Below are 26,428 nucleotides of genomic sequence, written 5' to 3' on the forward strand. Positions count from 1 at the left end.
CTCATCTTATTGGAAGGTCACTCCAGTTGGTCGTGTGGTGTTGCTTTCCACCACTATGTTAGCATTGGCACCCATGCTAATACTGGGCAGCTTCCTCGTCGCGACTCCCGAGTTGTGAGTGAGTGTTGGAACTGTGCCACAGTTCCGGCGGCGGCGCACGTAGGTTGCAGCAGCCCCTTGCTTTCCCAACTTTCAGTGTTTATTTGTGTTAAAATGTGTCTTTCGGAATGTCTATCGTCGGAAAATATGTCGGAACGCACGTACAGTCGGCAACAGCTGTTGCAGATAAGAATGGACAACTTAAGCAATGTATTGGATGTACCAATGAAGACCCTGGAAGAACTAGGAATTCTCCGGCGGCATAGGACTACATCGGACCCGTCTGCCTTGCTATGCCGACGCCGAAGAATTAGGAAAAGGGGCAAACGAGGTGGCGTCGAGACACGGCTTGCAGCCAACCCAACTCGTCCAGCAATACCATCAATTCTCTTGGCAAACGTCAGATCTCTGGACAATAAGATGGATGACATACGGCTACTAAGATCAGCGAACAAAACCGTGAGGAACTGCTGCGTTACGGTGTTTACCGAATCATGGCTGAACGACGGCATACCCGATTCGGCTTTACATCTGGAACAACTAACGTGCCACCGAGCGGACAGAGCCCTTGCAGAGAAAAAACGAGGAGGAGGAATATGTGTCTACACACATGATGCTTGGTGCAATAATGCTACGGTAGTACAGAGGCACTGCTCTCCACGAGTGGAGTTCATGATTATCAAGTGCCGACCCTTCTATCTACCCAGAGAAATCTCCGCTATCCTATTAGTCGCCGTCTACCTCCCACCCAGCAACAAAAATGGCGTCAAAAGCGAGGCACTGAACGAGCTGCATCGGGGCATCAGTGAACAACAAGATGCACACCCAGATGCCTTCACAGTGGTACTAGGAGATTTCAACCACGGAAATCTCAAAACAGTACTTCCAAAATTTCATCAACATGTCAACTTCCCAACAAGAGGACAAAACACCCTGGACCTCGTTTACACAAATCAGAAGAGAGCATACAAGGCAAAGCCCATCCCCCACATTGGATCATCAGACCACACGACAATTCTGCTACTGCCAGCTTACAGACAAAAGGCAAAACTCACCAAACCAGTTCTGAAGGAGGTGAGAAAATGGCCTGAGGGAGCCATCTCACGACTTCAGGACTGCTTTGAAACCACAGACTGGGACATTTTCAAAACAACTGCCACCCACAGCAATCACATTGACATTGAGGAGTACACAGACACCGTGACCTCCTACATCACAAAATGCATCGATGATGTTACAGAAATAAAACACATCACTACCAGGGCCAACCAGAAGCCATGGTTCACAGGAGACGTTCACCGACTGCTGAGGGCCAGAGACAAAGCCTTCAGAGCAGGAGACGTAGCTGGCCTAAAGACAGCAAGGGCTAACCTGTCCCAGGGCATCAGGAAAGCAAAAAAGGAATACTCAGACAAAATAACAACACACTTCAAAGACAGCAGAGATGCACAGAGCCTGTGGCAGGGCATACAGGCCATCACGGACTATAAGCCTGCACCACGAAGCTGTGACAACAACACCTCTCTGCTAAACGATCTGAATAGTTTCTTTGCCCGCTTTGAAGCACAAAATGACACTCACCCACAGAAAACTCCCCCTCCCCCCCATGATCAACCCCTTTACCTGTCCTCTGCCAGTGTTAAGAGGACACTGGCCACCATCAACCCACGCAAAGCAGCTGGCCCAGACAACATACCAGGCCGAGTGTTGAAGGATTGTGCAGAAGAGCTGAAGGATGTCTTCACAGACATCTTTAACATCTCTCTGGAGCAAGCAGTCATCCCATCACTTTTCAAAGCTGCTACCATCATACCTGTGCCGAAGAAATCATCACCATCATGCTTCAATGACTACCGTCCTGTAGCACTGACGCCCATAATCATGAAGTGCTTCGAACGGCTAGTCCTGTCACACATCAAAGCCACCCTACCCCCCACCCTAGACCCCTACCAGTTCGCATACCGAGCCAAGCGATCCACGGAGGATGCAATTTGCTCTGCCCTCCATCCAGCCCTCACCCACTTGGACAATAAAGACTCATATGTGAGAATGCTGTTCATTGACTTCAGTTCAGCATTCAATACCATAACAACTCATCAGAAAACTGGACAAACTAGGTTTCAGCACCTCCCTCTGCAACTGGCTGCTGGACTTCCTGATGCAAAGACCACAAGCAGTACGGGTAGGGAACAACACCTCGAGCACCCTGACCCTGAGCACGGGGGCTCCGCAAGGCTGTGTTCTCAGCCCCCTGCTGTTCACGCTGCTGACACACGACTGCACAACGACCCACAGCACTAACCATCTAGTGAAGTTTGCGGATGATACAACACTGGTGGGCCTCATCACCAAGGGCGATGAGACTCACTACAGAGAAGAAGTAGACCTGCTGGCCAGATGGTGCAAAGACAACAACCTCCTGCTGAATGTCAACAAGACCAAGGAGATTGTTGTCAACTTCCAAAGGGTCCAAAAACAACTGCCACCACTGACCATCGACGGCGATGCTGTGGAGAGAGTGAGCAGCACCAAGTTCCTTGGAGTGCACATCAGCGACGACCTCTCTTGGACCACCAACACTACATCACTGGCGAAGAAGGCCCATCAGCGTCTCTACTTCCTGCGCAAACTAAAGAAGGCAAGTGCTACACCCTCCATCATGACAACATTCTACAGAGGAACCATAGAGAGCGTCGTGTCCAACTGCATCACAGTGTGGGGAGGAAGCTGCACGGAGAAAAACAGGAAGACACTCCAGCGTGTTGTGAACACAGCGAAGAAGATCATTGGAGTACCACTCCCCTCCCTGCAGGACATTTACACCACACGCCTCACCCGGAAAGCACTGATGATCATCAAAGACACAAGCCACCCTGCACACAAACTGTTCAGCCTCCTGCCCTCTGGAAAGAGGTACAGGCGCCTCCGTTCCCGTACCACCCGGCTGGCGAGCAGCACAATGCACCAAGCGATCAAGATGCTGAACACTCAACCCACTCTCCCTCCACTGTCAGCCTCTAGCCAGCAAGGCCACTGACCCCCCCCCCCCCCCACTGTCAGCCTCTAGCCAGCAAGGCCACTGACAACCCCCCCCCCATCCCCCACCACCATATCTGCGACTGAACATTCCACCTGCACTACTATACTTGTGACTGAACTTTCAACCTGCACTAACTCAAAACATGCACACACACACACACACACACACACACACACACACACACACACACACACACACACACACACAACACACACACACACACACACACACACACAAGCACACTGCACTTTCTGCACTAAACCCAACATACACACACTGACACACACACACACACACACACACACACACACACACACACACACACACACACACACACACACACACACACACACACACACACACACACACACGAACACACACACAAGACGCACACCGCACCTTCTACCTGCACTAAACACATACACACACACACACACACACACACACACACACACACACACACACACACACACACACACACACACACACACACACTGCTGCTGGTGTACTTGACAGACCTTTTTATATTTATTTTCTTCAAAATGCTACTATTACCATGTCAGAACGCTATAAAGGACTTTTTTTAGGAAAAGCACAAAAACACAACAAATACCTCTTAATGTATGTCCTCTACAAGTCTTCTGTTGTCCAGTCTTGCACTTTAAATGTCTGTATGAGCACTGTCTATGTCCATACTGTCTTAAGTCCATGTATAAGTACTGTCTATGTCTATACTGTCTATGTCCTTACCTTAATTAGTCTATGTCTGTATGGGAAAGCAAGAAATGTAATTTCAAATTCTTTGTATGACCAGTGCATGTAAAGAAATTGACAATAAAACCTACTTGACTTGACTTGACTTGACTGGCTACAGAGAGAAAACTCACCAAATCAAACATGGAGGACAGTCTTGTGTCTGATCACCATTCCAACATGTTTCATTATTTCTTGTGAATTACTTCAGCCATTTTTTTTTTATGGTTCAAGCACTGGATTAATTGCTAGAGAAACAACATAACGGCATTTTGTTATTCAGGGATTCAACGCCAGAAAAAAACAAAGAAAGGTGATTCGTCCAAATAAACCTCCAGTGTCCACGCTGATACTGGCACTGGCAGCACAGTTATGGGAAGGGCAAACGGAGTCATGGGGTTGTTCTGCGAAATATCTTCAGAGTCGTTATATTGCCCAACTAAATAGTAGTGATGCTTTGTGTGCTTTCTTAATAGGAAAAAAAACAAGAGAGTGCCAAGGCAGAGGGGCTGTTGTAAAGCCAATTTCCAGTCTAAACTCATTCTTGACAAGATATGTAGATAGGAAAATCTGTACAACAGTTCCCCATAGGCTTCCCAGACAGTGATTTGACAGGCATGCACCTTGTGAAATGAAGACATTATTATTCAATCCAGACACAGTCAAGTCAAACAGTCAGCAAAAATGCTCTCCCTGTTGACCTGGCTACGGTATATGCATTTTCCACACTCGCGTGCGCGCACACACACACGCACATGCACACGCACACACGCACGGACGCACACACTCGCACGCACGCACGCGCGCACGCACGCACGCACGCACGCACGCACGCACGCACGCACGCACACACACACACACACACACACACACACACACACACACACACCAAGACCTCTCACCAAGGCCATCATCATCATCATCATATCCCTAGTGCCTTCCAAGTGCTATTAAGTGCATGGATGTTTTCTTGTCCTGTTGGGACCAGTTGATTTCTTTCCCTTTGTGAGATGAGTGATGTGACTGGACAGGCGGAGTTGTCTTCAGCTGAGACAGACTCAGAGGCGATTCTAGGGTAATGTGGGGCCCCAAGTGAAAATTTAAAAGAATGAACATTTGGAACAAAATTGCCACTACCATAGTAAAGTGTGAGCTGTTATTCACTATATTTGGGCTTGAGGGCCCCAAGCGGCTGCCTGCCTATCCTGGTGACAAGATGCACATCTGGACAGACTGGCAGTGACGTCGGCAGCTTTGGCCACGGACTCAGGACAAAGTCACCTGAAAGCCCCCCACTAATCAATACATGAAGCGTAATGAGAACCCAATTCTGGGACACTCCTCTCAACGGGGCCAGAGACAACTGACCTTTTTGTCCACCCACCCCTCTGTTGGCTTCTCTGCAGACTGGCATGGTGTGGTGTTGTGTTTGATATCCGTGTGGAGGGATGTACAGTAACCTTGCGGTCGTTCACAAGGACGGTGGGGTGTCAGAGTGGGGGAAATTGCCCCGGGGGGGGTGGAGAGGGGAGAGAGGAGAGGGGGATTTAATGGTGGGGGGGGGGCTTATCTCACTCCAGAAACACAGCTTTGGGCTGTCATGCCATATCTGTCTCGGCATGTTTTTAGCACTGGGCCAGTTGGCCTATCTGGAGGGAAGTGAATATGATTCCATGGGGAGCGGTAAGTGAAGGAGTTGCCACTTGTCGTAGAGAGGATGCAATCAGTCCACTCATTGAGATTAGGGTTTTTTTATTTGTGTGTGTTAGAATGTGTTTCTAAACGCTTTTTATTCTCTAAGACAGTGTTTCCCAACCAGGGGTACTTGTACCACTAGGTTTTTTGTTATGTGTGTGTGTTAGAGCGTGTTTCTAAACGCTTTTTATTCTCTGAGACAGTGTTTCCCAACCAGGGGTACGTGTACCACTAGGGGTACACGAGCACACTGCAGGAGGTATGGGGAAAAATGAACAAATGTATGGAGCACAGTCACATTGGGATATAGAGCATGACTGCGGGGGTACTCATTGTATGACAAAAAGGCTTTGGGGGTATATAAGGGAAAAAAGGTTGGGAAACACTGCTCTAAGATATCAGACGGGAGGTTTGACCCTCATTTGACTAAAGCGTTGAACTCAATAAGCCATTTCTGGCTTTGATGACTCTGCTTTCTTTAACACCTTCTTCTTTTTTTATTAAAATGCTTGCTTTTTTAAGCGGGTGTTCCAAAAGCTATTTTCTCTGAAACATTAAACTGAACAGATGAAGTCAATCATTGGAAAAGCTTCAAAGATGACCTTGAGATCCCCCTGCCTGGCGTCTTGTTGTGTTGAGCAAATTGGTATACGTAATTTGGTATAATGGCATAATCTCTCACACGGGAAAAATGAAGTCATTCAGAAAGCTGACAGGCCAACGAGGCTTTTTTAAGATAGCCGCTATTCAACAAGCTCCTCCATGTTTAAGTGTCTTGTCACTCTGGCCTGTTGGAGGCATGGAAGCCAACAGGGGTTGGGGGGCAAACAGGTAATTGGTCCCAGGCCCAGGGAGATAGGGGGCCAAGATTTGGGTACTCACTACATTGTAGGTATTGGATTTGTAGGCCCTTTCAGATGTCTTTGACCCAGGCCCAGCCAAAGCTGTTAGCGGCTGTGGTTGGAGGTAGAGCTTGATGGATCTCCTCCTTCACGACACACTTGTCACAGATCGCTCATTCCTGAGGTACCCAATAAGAAGAAAGAAAAAAAAACATAATGTGTCAGGTTTCCACGTTTTCTGTGCCGGTTGGTCGATCATGGTGGGTCGTCGCTAAAAAGAAGGGCGGCGAGCAGAAACAAATTAATTGGTAGTTGTCGGACCATTCAGCCAGAAAATGGCACTGTCATTGAAATTGCTGGCTGTCAGGGATCTGTGAGGGAGAGGTCGGGTGAGGAGTCGACGTTGACGTGTGCAACCTCTCCACGATAGTCACAAAACAGGAATTTAAAGGGTGGGGGGGTTTAAATCGATGCACAGTCCCACATCCAGGTGCTTATCTAACCACAGTGAATTACACTGCTGTCAGTGACGGCGTACTTACCATTGACCTCTCATCGTGCCCCACATGGAAACTTATTTGTGAAAATTCTGAGCTGATTCGTTGCCTTCCATCCCATTTTTTCTAAATAAAAAAATACCCCCGGGTTTTTAACCAATAAACCAGGGTGCTGGACAGAAAAGCTTTGAATTAATAGGTATTGAACTAACTTCAAAGCAGGAGAAGGGCTTGTCAGACGGAGCTATTAAAATGCAAATCCGTAGCAGGCTATTGACTCTGTGTGTTATGATCTGGCCTGATAAGGAAGGAGCCCATTCCCAATTGCAATGGCACATATCATTTGCTGCCTGTATGTTCAGTGTGATGAAGTGGTAAAAAATATAAACTTTATTTCATTTTTACTTTTTTTATTTTATTTTAATTATTTTTTTAATTATTTTTTTACTTTTTTATTTTTTCTGCCTGTATGTTCAGAAAATACTTTTTGGTTTTGGACAAATCACTGTGCCGTGCTTTCATCTCCGCAGACTGTATGTAATAGGTCCACTTCATATGCTATGCTTTGTGGTCAATGTGTATAGCAGTGGGCTAGGGGTTTGGGGAGTCATTTTCAGTTGTTTTTTTGGAGTATCCAATCTACTCAACAGCGATGCCAAATGCATTATTGTTCTTATGCCATTTACGTAGTACTTTCATGCCATTTTCAATTATTTTGTAGCCCCTTAATGCACGCCGTACCTCCAGTGGCACGCTGTAATAGTCATTGAAGGTTAACTACCATAGTGCAACAATACTACTACATGACACAGGGCCTTTGGTAATGCATTACGACTTGGTCATTGCCATTCTGGTAACAACAAATTTATAACGCCGTGTCTTAATTGGTTAAATCATACAATACAATGGAGGCACTTGAAGGATATTTATGGCAAATTCTAACACCCTACATCCTACTACACAAATCATGGAAAGTTTGAATTGTTTGTTCATTTCGACTACATCTATTTCATCTTCTTAGCACATCTCTTAAGTGTCGAATTAACACTAAAAAGTTTACAGGACACATTGCCCCCAGGGGCCTTCACCTAAACCAGCTATAGAATAAGTCAACCGAGGTAAGGGTGGCCGCTCAGCGCAATGTAATTCACATTGAAGGTCAACTTAAGCTGAATTCTCCATGTGTTTGTGTCTGCATTTCAGCGTGTCCGCCAGGCCAGTGGGGACCCAACTGCATCCACACGTGCAACTGCCACAACGGGGCCTATTGCAGTGCCTATGATGGAGAGTGCAAATGCACCCCAGGATGGACCGGCCTCTACTGCACACAACGTGAGTCTCCCCCTCCTCTGTCTGTCTGTCTGTCTAGTATCTATCTATCTATCTATCTATCTATCTATCTATCTATCTATCTATCTATCTATCTATCTATCTATCTATCTATCTATCTATCTATCTATCTATCTATCTATCTATCTATCTATCTATCTATCTATCTATCTATCTATCGCTTCTCACAGCTCGCAGACTGGTAAAAATCAAGGATATGCTACATTCAATATCTAGCCTTATGTTATCGTGCCATTATCGTGCCATTGACCCGAAACATATCTACCTGCCTGCATACATACAGCGAATTACATGATAGATATATTCTACTACACAAACAGTCCTGTATATTATGGGAAATAGCCTACACACCTATTGAGGAATAGCTTCTTTACCTTTAGTTTAGTTGAATTTATAATTGAGAAATGAACACCTGGCTGTGCTAAACATGCTAATATGGAGATGTGGATTTAATATAGAGGGCTGGTGTACATGAAAAACAATCAGCCGGGGGAATAGCCTCTACGCCTAACCTTCATAATTGAATAGCCTTCAGTCCTATTAAATAGCAGACTTTACAGTGTACTGTACCTTATAAACCTATGGCTGTGCTGATGTGGGGATGTGGATTTATTACTGAGGGGCTCATGTACTGTAGGAGTAGGGCACGGTTGCATGTGCTCATGTAAACATGTACTCATCATCGTGTTCCTCATAGGCTGTCCTCTGGGCTTCTATGGCAAAGACTGTTCCCAGACCTGCCAGTGCAAGAACGGGGCAGACTGCGACCACATCTCCGGCCAGTGCACATGCCGCACGGGCTTCATGGGAAGGCACTGTGAACAGAGTGAGTCCCGCCGACCGTACCGCACACCGTACCGTACGACATCGTACCGCACCGTACCGTACCGTAGCATGCCGCACACTCAGTGACACTGTAGAGAGATATGTATTACAGTGATATTACAAGTAACATGGGAAGGCACTGTGAACAGAGTGAGTCTGCCGTATCGCACACCGTACCGTACCGTAGCATGCCACACACTCAGTGACACTGTAGAGAGATACATATTACAGTGATATTACAGGTAACATGGGAAGGCACTGTGAACAGAGTGAGTCCCGCCGTACCGCACCGCACCGTACCGTACCGCACCGCACCGTACCGTAGCATGCCGCACACTCAGTGACACTGTAGAGAGATATGTACAGTATTACAGTGATATTACAGGTAACATGGGAAGGTGTCCCGCCGTACCGTACCGCACCGCACCGTACCGTTGCATGCCGCACACTCAGTGACACTGTAGAGAGATATGTACAGTATTACAGTGATATTACAGGTAACATGGAAAGATACTATGAACAGAGTGAGTCCCGTCTACCGTACCGTACCGTACCTTACCACACACTCACACAGCATGCCACTCACTCAGTAACACTATAGACAGATACGTATTACAGTGATATTACAGGTACTGTACCGTACAGTACCTTAGCATGCCATACACTCAGTGACACTGTACAGAGATTTGCATTGCAGTGATATTAGAGGCTTCATGGGAAGACACTGTGAACAGAGTGAGTCCCGCCTGTTGTACTGTAACGTACCGTACCGTAGCATGCTGCACACTCAGTGACACTGTAGAGAGATATGTATTACAGTGATATTACTGGTACCGTACCATACTGTACCTTAGCATGCCGCACACTCTGTGACACTGTGGAGTGATACGTATTACAGTGATATTACAGGTAACATGGGAAGACATTGTATGAGTCCTGCATCCCCATACCACATCATGCCACACACTCAGCCATACAGGAGGCCACTGTCAAGTGACAATACTAATTACTAATATACAGTATGCACGCTATGGCACTGCGCATGCTACTACTACATGTCAGATCTCCAGCCAGTCCACATGCCGCACCGGTTTACGTAATGGGAAGATACTATGAACAGAGTGAGTCTCGCCTACCGTACCATACCATACCATACCTTAACATCTCAGTGCTTCACACCCACAGCCAAAGTAACATTACCTAGAGCAGGGGTCCCCAACCTTTTTGGGTCTGAGGGCTACCAAGGGCTACTGTGGGCTACCTGAGGGCTGTTTGTTCAAAATCCTCTACTGATGTCTTGATATCATTCCCAAATAACACTATGATTGAATGATAATTTGCTTATAGGTTATAAAGAATAAATGTATCATATTTAAATTAAGAAAAGCATTAACTGTGACTAAAATCTGGTAGTTGTCACTGTTTATCAACATCCTTGGTGGGCACCTCAGAAGCTCCTAGAGTGCTACCTGGCGCCCACGGGCACCATGTTGGTGACACCTGACCTAGAGATATTAGACGTATATTGTGGGCCGCATTGCTACATTGCCACATTGTATTACATTGCAGTACATTAGCTGATGCTTTACAGTAATCCAGAGTGACTTACCATTTGTTTAGGTATAGGGTATTAACATTTTTACATATTTACATTCCTTGTAGCAATGTGGCGTTATCATCCATGGTTGATATGGTGCTGTGAACACAATTAGTTCAGCATACCATACCATACCATACCATACCATACTATACCATACCACACCATACCACACCATACCATACCATACCACACCATACCACACCATATCACACGCTCATTGACTTTACAGAGAGATATTACAGTAATATTTTTGGCTTTGTGAGATGGTAGACTGAGTCACACAACCCATGACACTACCAAGAGATACTACATTGATATTACAGGCTTTGTGAATAGACTGAATCCCCACAATCCTGCGACATTACCGAGATACCGATATTACAGCTATATTGCTGCTCATCTTGGACTTTTTCCCATCTAATACTGATACTGTACAGTATGTGCATTTTATGGCTGGATCTCAAATGGCGCACTTGTGCACTTCAGGCACTATGTTTCAGTGCGTAACTAATACGGGATACACACTGAAACATGGACACTGAAGTGCACAAGTGCACCATTTGAGATTCAGCCAGTATCACTATAGAGCTTGAAAGTGACGTCACTTCCCCCGATTTCATGGGACCTCAACAGCGTTTTTAGCCGAAAATCGTAGCATGTAATCCAATGGCAGTATTAAAATGATATTTCGATCCCCTTCGAGTTGTGCCACGAGCTCCATATATGTTGTTTTCTGATATTTTTGCTTAATTTTTCATACGAACCCCCAAACTTTTTAGAAAGCTGTGTTTCTTCACATTTTTCATGCTGACGGCCTCGGAACAAAAAATTGATACTTCTGCATGAATAATCTTTATCTAGCCTCTTAAACAGCATATTTGTAGCCCAGCGCATATCATGACTGAGATCAGAAGATATTTACTCGCTACCATGTTGTTAGATGGTCAGCTTAGGTCCTGTGAAACGCAGAACTAAGGGGCGGGACTTTCAAGCTCTATGAAGGCAGTGTAGACAGAGTGAGTCCGGCATCCCCACACCATGTCACACTCAGCACCTCAGCACCATACAGGAGGCCACTGTCCAGCGGCATTACCGAGAGATGTTAAAGTGATACTGCAGTTATCGTGGCTTTGACTGGCTCTTGCCCGACCTGTAGTTCCGCACACCGTGAGCTCCACTACTAGGCTCTAGAGCTGCACACACACACACACACACACACACACACAGAGGTCTGGTAGGAACCAGGCTAATCGTGGCTCACCCGTCACAGAATTTGTATCCATCGATATTATGCATGATATTTCATTGTGCATGTACCTTTCAAATATATTGAAACATGGTGTGTTTGAGGGTGTTTTACGTAAAGGCTTACACAATAACACTCTTTCCTGTGTGGTGTCTTAAAATCATTGGTTTAATGTATCACAGGAGGCTAAGGAGCATAAATATTTGTGACAGACATGGGAACGGCTCTGACTTTGTGTACAGTAGCATTTAGATAAGATTATTCAGCCGTTTATTATCCTAGGGAAACTTGGTACCACCAGACGCACTCTATACTTCATGCATATCGCTATTCACACATAATGGTGGCAAACAGACTGAGAAAACACATTTCCCTAGTGTGTCATTAGTTTGCACTGTAGGAGCGTATACAGACAGTCATTAAAAGAAAGTCTCTGTAGTCAGTCGCATACAGACAGTATTTCAGAGACATGTGGGGCTGATATGGAGTTATAAACACAGGAGAACAAAAGCATAAACAGGAACTGTGAAGGAGTCCACAATTTACGCTCCTGTGCCAACTAAAAAAACCGAAATGACAAGGCTTAGAGCAGTGTTTCCCAACCTTTTTTGTGTCATGTACCCCCTAAGCCTTTTCGTTGTGCCATGAGTACCCCTTAACTCATGTTTTACATCACTTTTTGCATTGCAGTGTGTCTATATTCCATGCATTTGTTAAAAGTATATTTTTCCAAGTACCCCCTGCAGTGTGCTTGCGTACCCCTAGTGGTACACGTACCCCTGGTTGGGAATACTGACTTAGAGGAGCATAAAAACAGTGCTTTGACTGGAGCTTACAGTTGTAACGCTGGTTTAGAGAACACTTCACCATATGGAAGACCCATTGACACGTTGCATTACAACCAGCTTGTGTTTGTTTCATAGAATTTTATCCTGACCTTCCGTTTGTGTGTGTGTGTGTGTGTGTGTGTGTGTGTGTGTGTGTGTGTGTGTGTGTGTGTGTGTGTGTGTGTGTGTGTGTGTGTGTGTGTGTGTGTGTGTGTGTGTGTGTGTGTGTGTGTGTGTGTGTGTGTCTGTGTCTGTGTCTGTGTGTCTGTATCTGTGTTTGTGTCTGTGTCTGTGTCTGTGTCTGTGTCTGTGTCTGTGTCTGTGTCTGTGTCTGTGTCTGTGTCTGTGTCTGTGTCTGTGTCTGTGTTTGTGTTTGTACACTTGCAGAGTGTACACCTGGTACCTACGGTTACGGTTGCCGGCAGGTGTGCGATTGCCTCAACAACTCCACCTGTGACCACATGACCGGTACCTGCTACTGCAACCCCGGCTGGAAGGGATCCAGGTGTGACCAAGGTAATGACAGATGACTTACTACCTGTCCCATAAACAAACCTATTTCTACAGTAGTCCCAGTCGACTTATGCTGTGCAAGTACAGTTTGTGTCAGTTGATGCATTTCAAGGAATGATATCCATTTTGCCCAGCCCTATTAAACCAACGGTTCCAAAGGATAGAATAGCCCAAGAGTTCCCAAACGTAACCATGGCAAGGCCTCCCACATACCGGTATATTCCAGCCAAGGCCCCCCTTACATCAGTAATGGCAAACTATTTCTCTTTGCATCCCCTTTCACAATCATATTGTAGTCGAGGTCTGTTTGTCAGTGCTCCAGTGGGACACATGTAAGATAATAACTTGGCAATAATGGTAGTAATGTTCAGACATGCAATAGATTATTACAATGCAGTTCCTAACTAATGGGAATATTGTTCAGATTGTTTTTGGTTGATTTTGGTGTAGGCCTATGTACGTCAGGTTTTACTGTACAACACTGTCAGTACCCAGAACCAGAACAGGTGTCGGCTAATTTAAGGAAGGCATGGAACACTGAAGAGTAACTGTCAGTTTTTTGAATTTTAGAACTCTGGGCCTAGTGGGTCAACCAGACCAGGTGTTGCCAATTAAGGGTTCAGACAGTTACTCTTCAGTGTTCATTAGCTAAGTTAGATTATTACATCAACTGCTAAGCTCTGGCCCAAAAGGCAAGCCCACTTTTAGCATTTTCTACGAGAATGCAGTCTGTTTTTTAAAAAAAAGAAAGAAAAACAATGTACTTTGCTTTTCCTGTCAACCTGCCGCGGCCCCCCTTGAATAGCCAATATAGCTTTCATTGTAATTCAAATCAGGCTTGATATCAAAGTTTTTCAGATATCAACCAAAAAAAACCACACTGTTTTACATCCATTTACGTTCATTCGTCTTCTTTAGGATGTTATACATTTCATGGGGTTCACTGCTGCAGGTCATGATGTGCAGCTCATGCTGGGTGATGAAGCATGTCATTAAAACACGATGATCTCTCTCTCCATCCTCTCTGCAGCCCAGCTGCTGTCTTTATAGGGGGAGCCTCATAAAAAACCAACCTAAAGTTGCATAGCGTTGCTATAACAAATGACTATAAAGTCTTTCCGTCTGACCTCTGCAGTAAAAGTGTCTTTGGTGCTCAGCTGGTGTGATCATAGTGGGCACCCTGAACAGCCTGACAAGTACGGCTTTACCCGCAGATTGGGATGGTGACATTAGTATTACTTTAAAAATGACAATGTGTTTTCTCTCTCTTTCTCTCTCTCTCTCTCTCTCTCTCTCTCTCTCTCTCTCTCATCCCCAGCTGGTGTGATCATCGTGGGCACCCTGAACAGTCTGACCAGCACGGCTTTACCCGTGGACTCTTATCAGATCGGGGTGGTGGCGGGCATCATTGTGCTGGTGCTGCTGGTGTTGTTCCTCCTCGCCCTCTTCATCATCTACCGCAAGAAGCAGAAGGGCAAGGAGCCCGCCATGCCCGCCGTCACCTACACGCCCGCCATGCGCGTCAACGCAGACTACGCCATCGCAGGTGAGCTCGGACCAGGGACTCCCCCCCAGGTCTCCTGGTTGCAAGCAGGGTCTTTGGTGTAGGGGCCAGAGCCCAGGTGGGGCAGCTCCAGTCTTATTCTTGGAAAATCATTCAGGGCTTCCCTGACTCACATGATTGTAGCCCTCACATTATTTATGTTTGTGTCTTACCACCAAGTTTCATACCATCAGAGCATTTAGAAACTCAATTAAACTATTTCTAGTGGAAGTCAAACTTTAAATTGCCTTTGTCACAGTTTAGTTGTGTTTGTTAGGCGTGGATGGCTTTTCTGATGACTCATAAACACTAATGTATTTTTCAGAAACAATTCCGCAGACCACTGAGGGCCACCCAAATAGCAACTACTTCTCCAACCCCAGCTACCATACGCTCACACAGTGTACCAGCCCTCCCCACGTCAACAACCTGCCATACGGGAAGGTGAGGCTCTTCCTGCTCTCTCTCTCTTTCTAATGCTGCATTTATATGGTGACGATCAAAACAGAAGACGCAAAAGTGGCATCTCCTCTTCAGGCAGCACCTTGCATGTAGTGGGTTTTTTTTGTGCAATAGAAAAACACTATTGCAAGATGCAGCCTCTTTCTTGAAAAATGTATTTCGTTAATGTAGTTCATTTTCATGAAATGAGTGCTAACAAAATGTAACATTACAACACTAACACTGGGGGTAGTTGTTGTTGATGGAGTCTTCTACTTGAGGTCCAATGATTGAGTGACGTGTGTTGTGCTGCTTTCTTCTGATTAACAGGCGAAAAACAACCAGCTGATGGTGAACCTGAAGAACGTGGACCACAGGAAGAGGCTTCCCCTCATGGACCACACCGGCACGCTGCCTGCAGACTGGAAACAGGGTGGATGCTTCAACGAACTGGGTACGAGCTACAAGAATAGAATAGATTAGAGAAGATTAGAGTAGAGTAGAGTAGAGTAGACTAGACTAGACTAGACTAGAGTAGAATAGAATAGAATAGAATAGAATAGAATAGAATAGAATGCCTGTTTGCTCCCTAAAAGTGCAAAGGAAGAATATGCTGATCAATCGGATAATGGATTTACCGAAATTGTATCATTTTCTGTTGTGTGACATGGAGAAGAACGCTACAAAACAAGTCATCATTGGAACTACAGCTCAGCAAGAAAAGGCTTAATAAATATTATTTGGGTCACTTTGTTCAGAAAATGTCTTGCAACACCATTGCTTGATGTCATATAAAGCACATTAGGCAAAGTTGTTTTCTGGAAGCAATAATTAACCCAGAAAAACAGTACTGTTCTCTTCATTTAGCCAAATATTCCTCTTGATAAATGGGGTCTCGTGCAAAGCCATTGCTGATGTAAACATGTATTCCCTAAGCTGTGCACTTGTACACATCCAGAATTGAAAGCTTACATTGTGTGTAGTTGTTTACCATACAGTATGTAGGGCAGTGTTCATGGCCAAGGGCTGGGCATGTGGACATGAGGAAGCATATCTTTATATGACTCTTTATTGTACTGCCCCCACCACCACAACATTGTGATAAATCTATGGGAGGACTTAGGGGAAAGGGAGTTTGGTGAAAAACTAATGAATTTTTTTTTCTGTTGTCTTCCTACAGGAGCTTACGGAGTAGACCGTCGGTACATGGGCAAGTCTCTAAGAGGTATATTTGTTATTCTTTTTCCCCTGGGCATTGCCCCCCCCCCCCCCCCCCCCCCCCCCCCCCCCCCACCCCCCCCCCACCCCCCCCCCCCCCCCCATCTCCCCTGGTGGCTGAAATATGACATTAAGTCAAGGAAATGGCAAAATATAAATGTTAAATTTATTAATTTATTAATATGAATCCTATTATATTTTTTAATATGAATCCTATTATACATTATACATTATTATTCCTATATATTTTTGCACCCTCCTGATGCTTTCCCCCCTTAATTTAAGTTCAAGATTGTTCACCCAAAGGGTTATTATTTCCCTCAGCATTTCATTTCCGGTCAACAATACAAATCAGTATTTAATTGGCTACATAAACTAAATTTTTGTCGTAATTGGTGAAGTTCATACCATCTTGCAGCAGCCATTCTGTCCACTAAGTCTTCAAACAAAAAACCCACTAACCTCCTTTTGTGGCACTATACGTAATAGGCCCCTGTCTGTCCATGTTTGGTTCCCCAGACTTGGTGAAAGGCGCACCGTACCACGCCAGCACCAGCTCCCTCAACAGCTCCGAGAACCCCTACGCCACCATCAAGGACCCGCCGCTGCTCATGCCCAAGAACACCGAGTGCGGCTACGTGGAGATGAAGTCGCCAGCCCGCCGCGACTCGCCCTACGCCGAGATACACAACTCCAGCCCCACCAACAAGAACGTCTACGAAGTTGGTGAGTTGTGATATCGAAGTTCTATTGTTATTGTGTATACAGTATACTATGTTGTGTCTGTTTTCATGGCCTTGATTGACACCTAGTCTAATGCTGCGTGTAGGCCTATACCAAGCGTGACCAAAGCAACCCAGGCAGCTGAGGTGGTTGAAGAAGTTTTGCCATGAATTTGCTTTATCCGCGCTGGATGCGACATTGAAATGTTTGATTTAGCTAATCACATAACATCTCTGGCTTGACAGCCTGGGACATTCGGAGTTCCAATTGGTTTTCGCCAAACCACGTCATAGCTCATTACCATAATATTAGCTTGACTTTAATCGTTAAGACTTGCTTTGGTCACTCAGTTCACTTCGCTCCTGGCGAATTCGCTCTGGTAGCTTTATTCGCCTTCCCTCCATAGAGAAATAATGACTTCCGTCGCTCAGGTAGCGTAGGTCGCGCTTGGCGTACACATAGGTTAGTTGCTTGGATAGTCAGGCATAGTTCCCACCATCATCATTTTCTACTTATGCACTATTACTTGTACACCACAATGATCATAATGCCATTATCCCTGATATTACTAATATTATGTACAGTACATCCACCATGCTCATACAGTTAAATATTAATTATATAATTACATATTAATTATAGTAAATATGTCTGCTAAATCTTAATAAGTGTATTGAATATACCGGCTTCTGGTGTTCATTTTCTGTTCTCTGTCCCTCTGCCTGTCTCTCCACAGAGCCTACAGTGAGTGCTGTCCACTTACCCAGCAGTAGCAACAACAACTGCAACGGGCCCTTCACCCAGGATCCGTATGACCTACCAAAGAACAGCCATGTCCCCAGTCACTACGACGTGCTCCCCACGAGAGACAGCCCGCCATCGCCGCACAAAGAACTGGATCTGGAACAGGAGGAGTGAGCTGAGCTCCTATAGGAGAGACTTGAAAAAAGAGACCTTAATTATGCCTGATGCCGATTGGCTCTACCAAACCAGTGGCCTTCACTCATTGGCTGGCATACTGTGAGCTCCTGTTGTGCATATCCTCCAGTGGTTAATATATCCATTTCTTATTATACTTTTTTTCGTTAATTAATTTCACTTTTTTGAAGAACAAAAGAAAAAACAATCTTCATTATAATCATTCTTGAGCACACTTTTTTATTTCTTTCAAAGGAGCTAACCATGGTTGCTCAACCTGGATTCACTCACAATCCATATTTTCATTGCGGTCTTCCTCCGAGTATCCATGCCAAGAACGAAACACATAAAACCAGACTATCAGAATTGGATTTAATTTTTCAAAATAAGATTGTTATTAATAAAATATCTGTTATGGCTCACGGCCCAGTAAATCATTCCATATACTGTTATATAAAACATATCACCTGCCTTTGTTCTTAAAATATAGAGTGAGAATACAAAGCAAACCTCATTTTATTTTTGTAATAATAAAGATGAATGGAATTCAGTGTTAGAATTGGGAGAATACCTATAAGCTGAATGTGAGTGTGTTTGAAATGGTAGACTGATCTGGTGTGTTTTGGTTTAATGCGAGTGTAGTCATGTATGTGTGTACTGTACACATATGGGACTGTTTATACTCTGTCTTTAGTTATATTTCTACAGGTTTTGTCTTATTATTAGTCTGCTTGATCGATACTAAACCTAACCAAAGGTCAAAGTGCCATAAGGAGTATTTTTTCCCTAATGCTACCAGCTTTTAGCTGGTACCTCAGTACTAAGGCAATCAGATGTAGGTCCCCAATTCATGTAAAATCTACATCCTAGAAAATCCTGGTCATCTGTTAAATGGCACTGCGCTTCTCTGTAAAAAAAAATGTTCTATGAATTATAATTCTGTATGTGTAAATAGAATTGAACCTTCATGGAGGTATGTCTCCAATTGTCTTTTATTTTACGGTTGATGCTTTGTTATTCTAATTCTGTGGATGTTTCCTTTCACATCCAATATGATGGTACCATTACCGTTTAAAATTGGACATAATTTACTTTTATAGTTATGTTTATTCACTCTGCACATCCCAGTGTCAAGAATATGCAGTTTGTAATTGAACACGATTGTTTGTGAATGGCTTTAGACTGAGTTTCACACAGAGAGATGTTTGTCTGGTGCCAAACATCACTACGTCTTGCGGTATGGTCTGTGGACTGAAATCAAAAGAGAAGTTCTCTATTTTTTATTTCATCAGAAAAATGAAATATTTTAATCGGCTATAGTTCCTATGCTTAAGCTGGCCTTTTGCATTCTAGTGTGAGAACAGAAGAGAAAGTTTATCCATCTTAGAGCTTAGAGGTAGATTTATTAGGCGTGTTTCATTATAGTGCAACAGGTTAGTCAGTATAGTTTCAACAAATACAATGGGTCCATCTCAAACCTGTCTGAGCCAGGAAAAGAAAATTGTCTGTACAAAACATTGTACATAGCTGTAATGAAAGATTTGCGAAGTTTGTGTGGGGTTTCTGTGTGGAACGAATGCATGCAGTAGCCCTAAACACGCATGCCTTATACCTATTCTGTATATTACTACGCGGTTGAATAATTATGGTACATTTGATTTGGCACTTTGGCCATGCAAACCACTTACATTTCTTTAATCCACAGTTGTTTGAACAGTGTTTTGTCCACCTTGCCATGTGACTGTTATTAAATTGTCTTCCATGTAGGCCTACCAACAAGCCTGATACAGTTTACTTTTGCCTTTTTATATGCCAATTGATACATGGGTACATGTTGCCAGTCAGATCAGTGAGAAAGATTGACTATCAGGGGAACTGAGGTTTTCATCAGTTGTGCTGATCAGTGTGTATGTATTTGTATATAGTAGTATACTTGGGTTTGTTTGTTTTTGTTTTTTTGCCTTCTTTAATCTGTTTTTCAGTTTTATTTTGTCAGAGAAACTCACTGAGAATTGCACATTTTGTTATGTTTATGTTTCCCTCCCCAAAGAAATTCACAGTAGCAACATTTGCCTTGGGTTACCAACTTGTTTTCCAGTAGCTTCTGTCTGTGCAATTTGCTTTACAATAAAAAAAAAGATAAAGATGTTGCTTTGCCAATTTCTCATCATTTTACCATCGATAACCATAGGATGCCACTTTTCCCCAGAATGCAACTTTGAGACATCAATATGTCATCTTACATGCACTTCATGTATGCGCCTATTTGTAATTGCTTAATATTTTAATAATACAGTTAATCTTTAATAAAACAGCAAATAATTCTGTCACCAAGTAATACCATCAAGTTTTGTCACTATGGCTCTGGGGCCTGCGGCAGGCCCACGACAAGCCTGCCACATAGACCTATTGCATTTTTTTTTTTTTCAAATACAGAATATATCAGCTGGCCATTTCTAGATACTGATGTGTTACTTACGCACATGTTACAACATTTAGGCTACATAACATCACACATATTTACATAAAAATGATGTATGCCTCAATCTCTCATCTGGGATTGGAGCGACAACTGCACGCACCGCCCACAACATCTTGAGACGTGGCAAATGCTGACGTCACTTTAACGCGGCCATTTTCGACGGGGTCAGTGGTCTTCCAAAAGTCCAGAGTTTGCTGGATAAACACAGATTTCAGTCTACTTGTTTTCACTAACTAACTGTTACCAGGTAGGTGCAGTGATGTTACGTCTTTGTGCAGCTCTCGAGAAACGACTTGCATGAAGATTTTGTTCAGGCTCTGCTTTCAGATCATCTCTGCTATCAAACCGCTATGTAACATTAGCCAATTAGCCAAGAAGTCGGCAAATCATGTCCAAGGTTCTCTGCAGTCACTGTGACATGCATTTCTCTGTGCAAAACACCCTGATGAAAGATGTTGTCAGTGAAATGGTGAGAAATGCACGTTTCATTCTGATAGTGTTGTTGGTATCCTGGCTGATTAAGTCAACAGTAAAGCCAGCAAGCCACCGTTAGCTTGCTACCCTGCTACTAGTTGCCTGATCAAGACAGTCAGCTGGATGTAAACACAGCTGTCAGCGCTTGACTACTAAACTACACAACTGTAGACAATGCCTTCATCACGGGTGGAATCTGCGTAAAAGTGAGGCTTTGTCTGCAATATGATTGCCCTTCGCTGGTTGACAGTTCTGGTAGCTCACGCCAACAGTCAGTTTTAAATACCACTGGGTGAACATTATTCTGACGTACAGGTATCTGATTTTTTTTGGTCAAGTTGTGTGTTAATCTACACGTAATGTATGTAGACAGTGGGTGAGTTGTGTCGTTGCAGCGGTTCGATAGAAATGTGTTATCATAGCTGGTTCAGTCCCCGAAGACGTGGCAGGAGCCAGCAGCCTCTCTCCACCCTTTACTACAGCGTGGACACCTCAGCGAAGTCATTAGCTGGACTACACTGCTTGACGGATGACCCTTCTCATGTCTAAATGGGACTTTTGCTAATAGGCCTTCTGGAATGGTCAGAGTTGTGATTAATGCACGTCTCAATAGATTTTCTTTGCAATTCATGGCGTGAGGCGTTTTGACAGGTACGGAAACGCTAATCCCAGCCTGATTGGCTGTCAGCAGGCTTCCACCAGTCAATCGCGTGCACGCGCTCATTCCAAGGCTGGCCACTTGTCAGCCTTTATGTTTTGAGTGTGTTGGTTTTGAAGTTCAGTCACTTAGGGTGTCGGGTCTTTTTGTGTGTGTTATTATTAGATGTCAAGGGTCTGCATTACGTGATTTTCATGATATACCTATTGTGTGAAAAGCCTTAGAATGGGCACTTGTTTGAATGATTTATGCTTCAGAGAGGGAACAGTAAGATATCTGATAAAGTATTCCGGTGAATTGGGTATGAGAAAGCAGGTAGGCCTAAGCAAGTTATTATGGCTTGCAGAGCTTTGGGCAGAGGCCTAAAGACCAGAAGCACAGATCCAGCTGAGACTCTAACCCTCAGGTGAAGACTGAAAATGGGACAAAATATTAGCCTGGTAAACCAGCGCCACCTGCTGGACGCTGAAAAATTTTCAGCTGCGGGTGGGTCTGGTATCGAACAACTATTCATTTTGAATCTTGCCCTGAATCTGGCAAGATGACAACTAAACCAATCACAACGCAGAGATGTGTTTTGAATCAACGCGGGCGGGGCAGAGGGTTCTGGGGCGGGGTTTTGAGGGAGTGACGACATAGCAGTGAGACGCTGGGCAGTGGAGAAAGCACAACAAGAAAAATGGCGGCGACAATGGAACAGCGCTCGTTTGATTTTGCATTGACATCAGTTTTGGAGGAATTAGACTTGGGGTTTTCTTTAAAACGTGAGCAAGAGGAGGCTCTCCGTTCATTCATTTCTAAGAAGGACGTTTTCGCCGTATTGCCGACAGGCTATGGCAAAAGTCTTATTTACCAGTTAGCTCCACTGGTAGCCAAAAGGATGGGGCTCTGTGAAAACCCAATGGTAGTTGTCGTCTCGCCATTGTTAGCCCTAATGGATGACCAGGTGAAGGAGGCGAGCAATTTTGGACTCACTGCCATGCAACTGGGCGTCGATAACCTAGCCAACATCAGAAGGGGTCATTGCCAGTTGTTGTTCGGCAGTCCGGAGGCATGGCTTTTGCAGAACAAGTGGCGCGATATGTTGGGTACCAAAGTCTTCCAAGACAACGTCGTCGGAGTTGTGGTGGACGAGGTTCATCTCATTTACAAATGGTAAGTGGCATGCTTTTAACCACGTCAAGGTGTGTGTAAAGTATATTCCTAAAAGATGACGGTAATTTGGTAAACGCGTCACCCTGTTGCCATTGTAACACTGGACTGTCGCCCCGGACGTCTCCATTTTAATCTCAGTTTATCTAAAACCTAGGTCATATAAGATTGAAGTTTACATGGACGCAATTGCTCAATAATGTTGAATTAACTGTTCCGTTTATGTGGAAATAACACTAAGAAGCTAGTTTAAATGGACTTAATTGCTTTGTGGTTGAAGAATAACGTACTGATTTTCCACAGGGGGAAACGTGGCAAAGGGGAGAAGGCCTTCAGGGAGTGTTTTGGCAAGCTAGGAGAACTTCGAGCCCTCGTCAAACAAGGTAAGCATTGATATTTCACTTGCAAGTTCACACACTGATGCAAACGTATCCCCAAGAGCTAACGTGTCTGTACTGTAGCCTTTACAAGTCAGTGTATGACATTAGGACAGCCTCTGTACACCTACCGTTATATTGTTGAGATGTGAGGACACATTGAGACGTTAGTGAAAACATAAGAATCACATAAGTCAGATTCCCGACATTGGGTCCTTTTCCCTGGTCCTGTCCTCAGTGCAGCATTGGGAAGACCATGGCTGCCAAATTGATGCTGGCTCTCAACCTAGTTGTAGCTGCCATTTTCTTTTAAGCCTCGATTTTGCTAACCTGCACTCTATCCCTCCCCCGCCTGCTGAAGAAATGCTACCAAGTTGTGAAACCAAACCCCCACCCCTCTCACCTTTTTCACACTTAGGGGACACTGTGCTACAACATAAAGGACACAGCTTGGCACAAAGTGAGTGCCTGCCAGAACACGAGTGCCCTCATTGAAACCAATGACATTTTTTGAGAGAAAATTATACAATTTCTTGCAGAATGAATTACATAATTTATGAACTAAAAATATGCTTATGAAACATTACTCGTCCTGCACTTAATATGAGCTATTTGAATGAAGCTGTAACATTTGTTATGACAATTCTTCGATTCTTTCATGGAAATAATGCTGAAATTGTAACCAGTTCTTTGTAATACTTCCAGAAGGAATGTAGATGCTTTATTGATAGGCTTTCCATCTTAAATTGTGTCAGATTTATCTGCAAAAATGGGTAAAAACTATCTGAAAAATTGGTCATTGGTTTCAATGAGGGCACTCGTGTTCTGGCAGGCACTCGCTTTTCGGCACGACAGCACCATTCCCACACATGACATGAAGACACATACTAATTGAAGTGTTGATACTTTTTGTCTTTCAGATACACCTATTTTGGCCTTGACTGCAACCGCAGACCTGGACTCCAGAGCCATTGTGAGATCGAAGCTACAATTGGAGAAAGCTACTGAAGTCACCGTCAGCCCAAACAGGACCAACATTAGACTCGGACTGAAGACCACTCATTCACACAAACTGGACTGCTTTGATTGGCTGGTGAGGGACCTGAAAACACTCGGCCCCAATATGCCTCACACAATTATTTACTGTCGGACACTGAAAGCTGTTGGCAAGGTCTTTGGTTACCTTCAAGCAAAACTAGGTGAGGACTGTTGGGTCAACAGGGATCCCGAGCACAAGGTGGAAAACCTATTAATTGGGATTTTTCACAGTCAGACCCTACCACACAACAAAACAAGGGTCCTGAAATCATTTTCTGGTGAAGGTGCCTGCCGAGTTGTTGTAGCAACAACAGCACTGGGAATGGGGATGAACTTCCCCACTGTGTCCTATGTCATCATGTATGGTGTTCCAGAGGACGCAGAGGCCATCCTACAGGAGCTAGGCAGGGCAGGGAGGGATGGATCTTCTGCACACGCAGTCATATTGCGTGTAAAAGCACAGATAATTGCAGACGAGGGAGTCAAACAATTGCTGGGTAAAGGCAGCAACAGTTGCTTTCGGAAGTCTCTGTTTGCAAACTTTGAGGACCACACAGACAGTGTTGAGCCTGGGCATTTATGCTGCACTTACTGTCACTCTGTTTGCATGTGCACGTCAACCGGATGCACCGTGACTACACCAGAATTCGAAAAATCTCATACTCTGGGTCAAGCTCCGGTCAGAAGCAGGGAAGTCGCAGAGGATGACGAGGACTTAGTCAGGGAGCTTTTACTCGAGTACAAGATGAGCATTGTACCCCACCAACCTCTGTTCACAAGTATAGCACACTGTACTGGTTTTGGTGAGGTCCTCATCAATAGTGTGGTTGACCACTGCAAACACATATTTGATCTGGAGTACATTATGGACAATCTCCCTGTATTCAGCAAAGAACACGCACAACAAATTCTGGTTGTGTGCCATGAGGTTTTTGGGGACTTTGAGTTGCCAGAAATACATGTGTCTCCAAGTGAATATGAGGTGCCAGACCAACATTTCAAAGGCTACTTTGATGACTACTCAGAAAGCAGTCAGGGCACTCCATGTCACAGCAGTACAGAGTCTGGGTTGTCACCTTTAGAGAAGTCCGATCAAGATCAGTGTGATTAACTGCTATCCTTAAGTATGTACACACCAGGTTACACTCAATTCCATTGTTTTGTCACCTACTGTTTGCTGTGATTTCATATACTTTGTAAGAATATCTTGTAATGACATCTCTCCACAAGTGCCTCTATTGTACAGCTGGAGCTTTTTTTTTTAAACTTTTGTATACCAAATAATATTTGGTCTTTTTGTGTGGTTTGGTTTAAACAGAGCTTGATTTAACAGTTTGTAAATAAAATGTGAGCAGTGCTGATTGATATTCTTGTTTGAGTCAATAATTGTTAATAATTGAGTCATAGTCTTTCCAAAGATCCATTTGCAAATATTTTGCATTCTTCATGACTTGCAACACGAAAAATTATAGGGAAGCACTGGATGAGGGGTGCCATCTTTTTTTCCCCCTGGCTTCGCTCAATCATCTTCTCTGTTTCCCTGAGTTATCTTTAAAATGTATTCATGTCCATGAATACGTAGCAATGTTAATACTTGCACATAATCACTTACGTGTAAGGCAACAATGTCAATATATACACACACACAGTTTCTTAGCTCAGTGTTGGCTATTACTAAGCCACAATGCCTCTAAATCTGTCAGCACCTTACACTTGAACAAAACGAATGTGTTCAACAAAAGGCATCTCTTATTATTTATGTTATTACATAGGTCTACTGCAGTCTACTTTTTTGGCGCTTTAATGTCTATTGTCTAGCCTTGTCTGTACCCTTAGTATGTTTGCATGGGAGAAGGAGGAAACGTAATTTCAAGTTCTTTGTATGACCAGTTCATGTCAAGTCAAGTAGGTTTTATTGTCAATTTCTTTACATGCACTGGTCATACAAAGAATTTGAAATTACATTTCTTGCTTTCCCATGTCAAGGAATTTGACAATAGACCAACTAGACTTGACTTGCTTCTGGTTCAATAATGACATTGTGACCTGAAATGAGACTGCACAACAAAAAATAGTTAAGTGAAATGAGGTTATTTATCTGAATGTCAAATTAGGGA

At 44.1% G+C, this 26,428-nt stretch overlaps 2 protein-coding genes across 4 annotated transcripts in view; both read left to right on the forward strand.

The window, feature by feature from the left end:
* Window positions 1–20,260, forward strand: part of megf10 (multiple EGF-like-domains 10) — a 142,859-nt gene extending 122,599 nt beyond the window's left edge. Inside the window, exons 17-25 of one of the 2 annotated variants that reach the window (XM_063210543.1) lie at window positions 8,130–8,258; window positions 8,974–9,102; window positions 13,162–13,290; window positions 14,606–14,833; window positions 15,156–15,274; window positions 15,602–15,725; window positions 16,452–16,496; window positions 16,979–17,215; window positions 17,949–20,260. In XM_063210543.1, the coding sequence (XP_063066613.1) occupies window positions 8,130–8,258; window positions 8,974–9,102; window positions 13,162–13,290; window positions 14,606–14,833; window positions 15,156–15,274; window positions 15,602–15,725; window positions 16,452–16,496; window positions 16,979–17,215; window positions 17,949–18,130 (1,322 nt within the window). In that variant the 3' untranslated portion in view covers window positions 18,131–20,260. The remainder of the gene's footprint in view (window positions 1–8,129; window positions 8,259–8,973; window positions 9,103–13,161; window positions 13,291–14,605; window positions 14,834–15,155; window positions 15,275–15,601; window positions 15,726–16,451; window positions 16,497–16,978; window positions 17,216–17,948) is intronic. The other variant, XM_063210544.1, reaches the window with a different exon arrangement.
* A 505-nt stretch (window positions 20,261–20,765) lies between these two features.
* prrc1 (proline-rich coiled-coil 1) overlaps window positions 20,766–26,428 on the forward strand; it is a 45,461-nt gene continuing 39,798 nt past the window's right edge. For both annotated transcript variants that reach the window (XM_063210545.1, XM_063210546.1), the window contains exon 1: window positions 20,766–20,859. The gene's annotated coding sequence lies outside the window, so the exon portion shown is untranslated. The remainder of the gene's footprint in view (window positions 20,860–26,428) is intronic.

This window comes from Engraulis encrasicolus, chromosome 11 (genome assembly GCF_034702125.1).
Source record: "Engraulis encrasicolus isolate BLACKSEA-1 chromosome 11, IST_EnEncr_1.0, whole genome shotgun sequence".
Taxonomy (NCBI): Eukaryota; Metazoa; Chordata; class Actinopteri; order Clupeiformes; family Engraulidae; genus Engraulis; species Engraulis encrasicolus.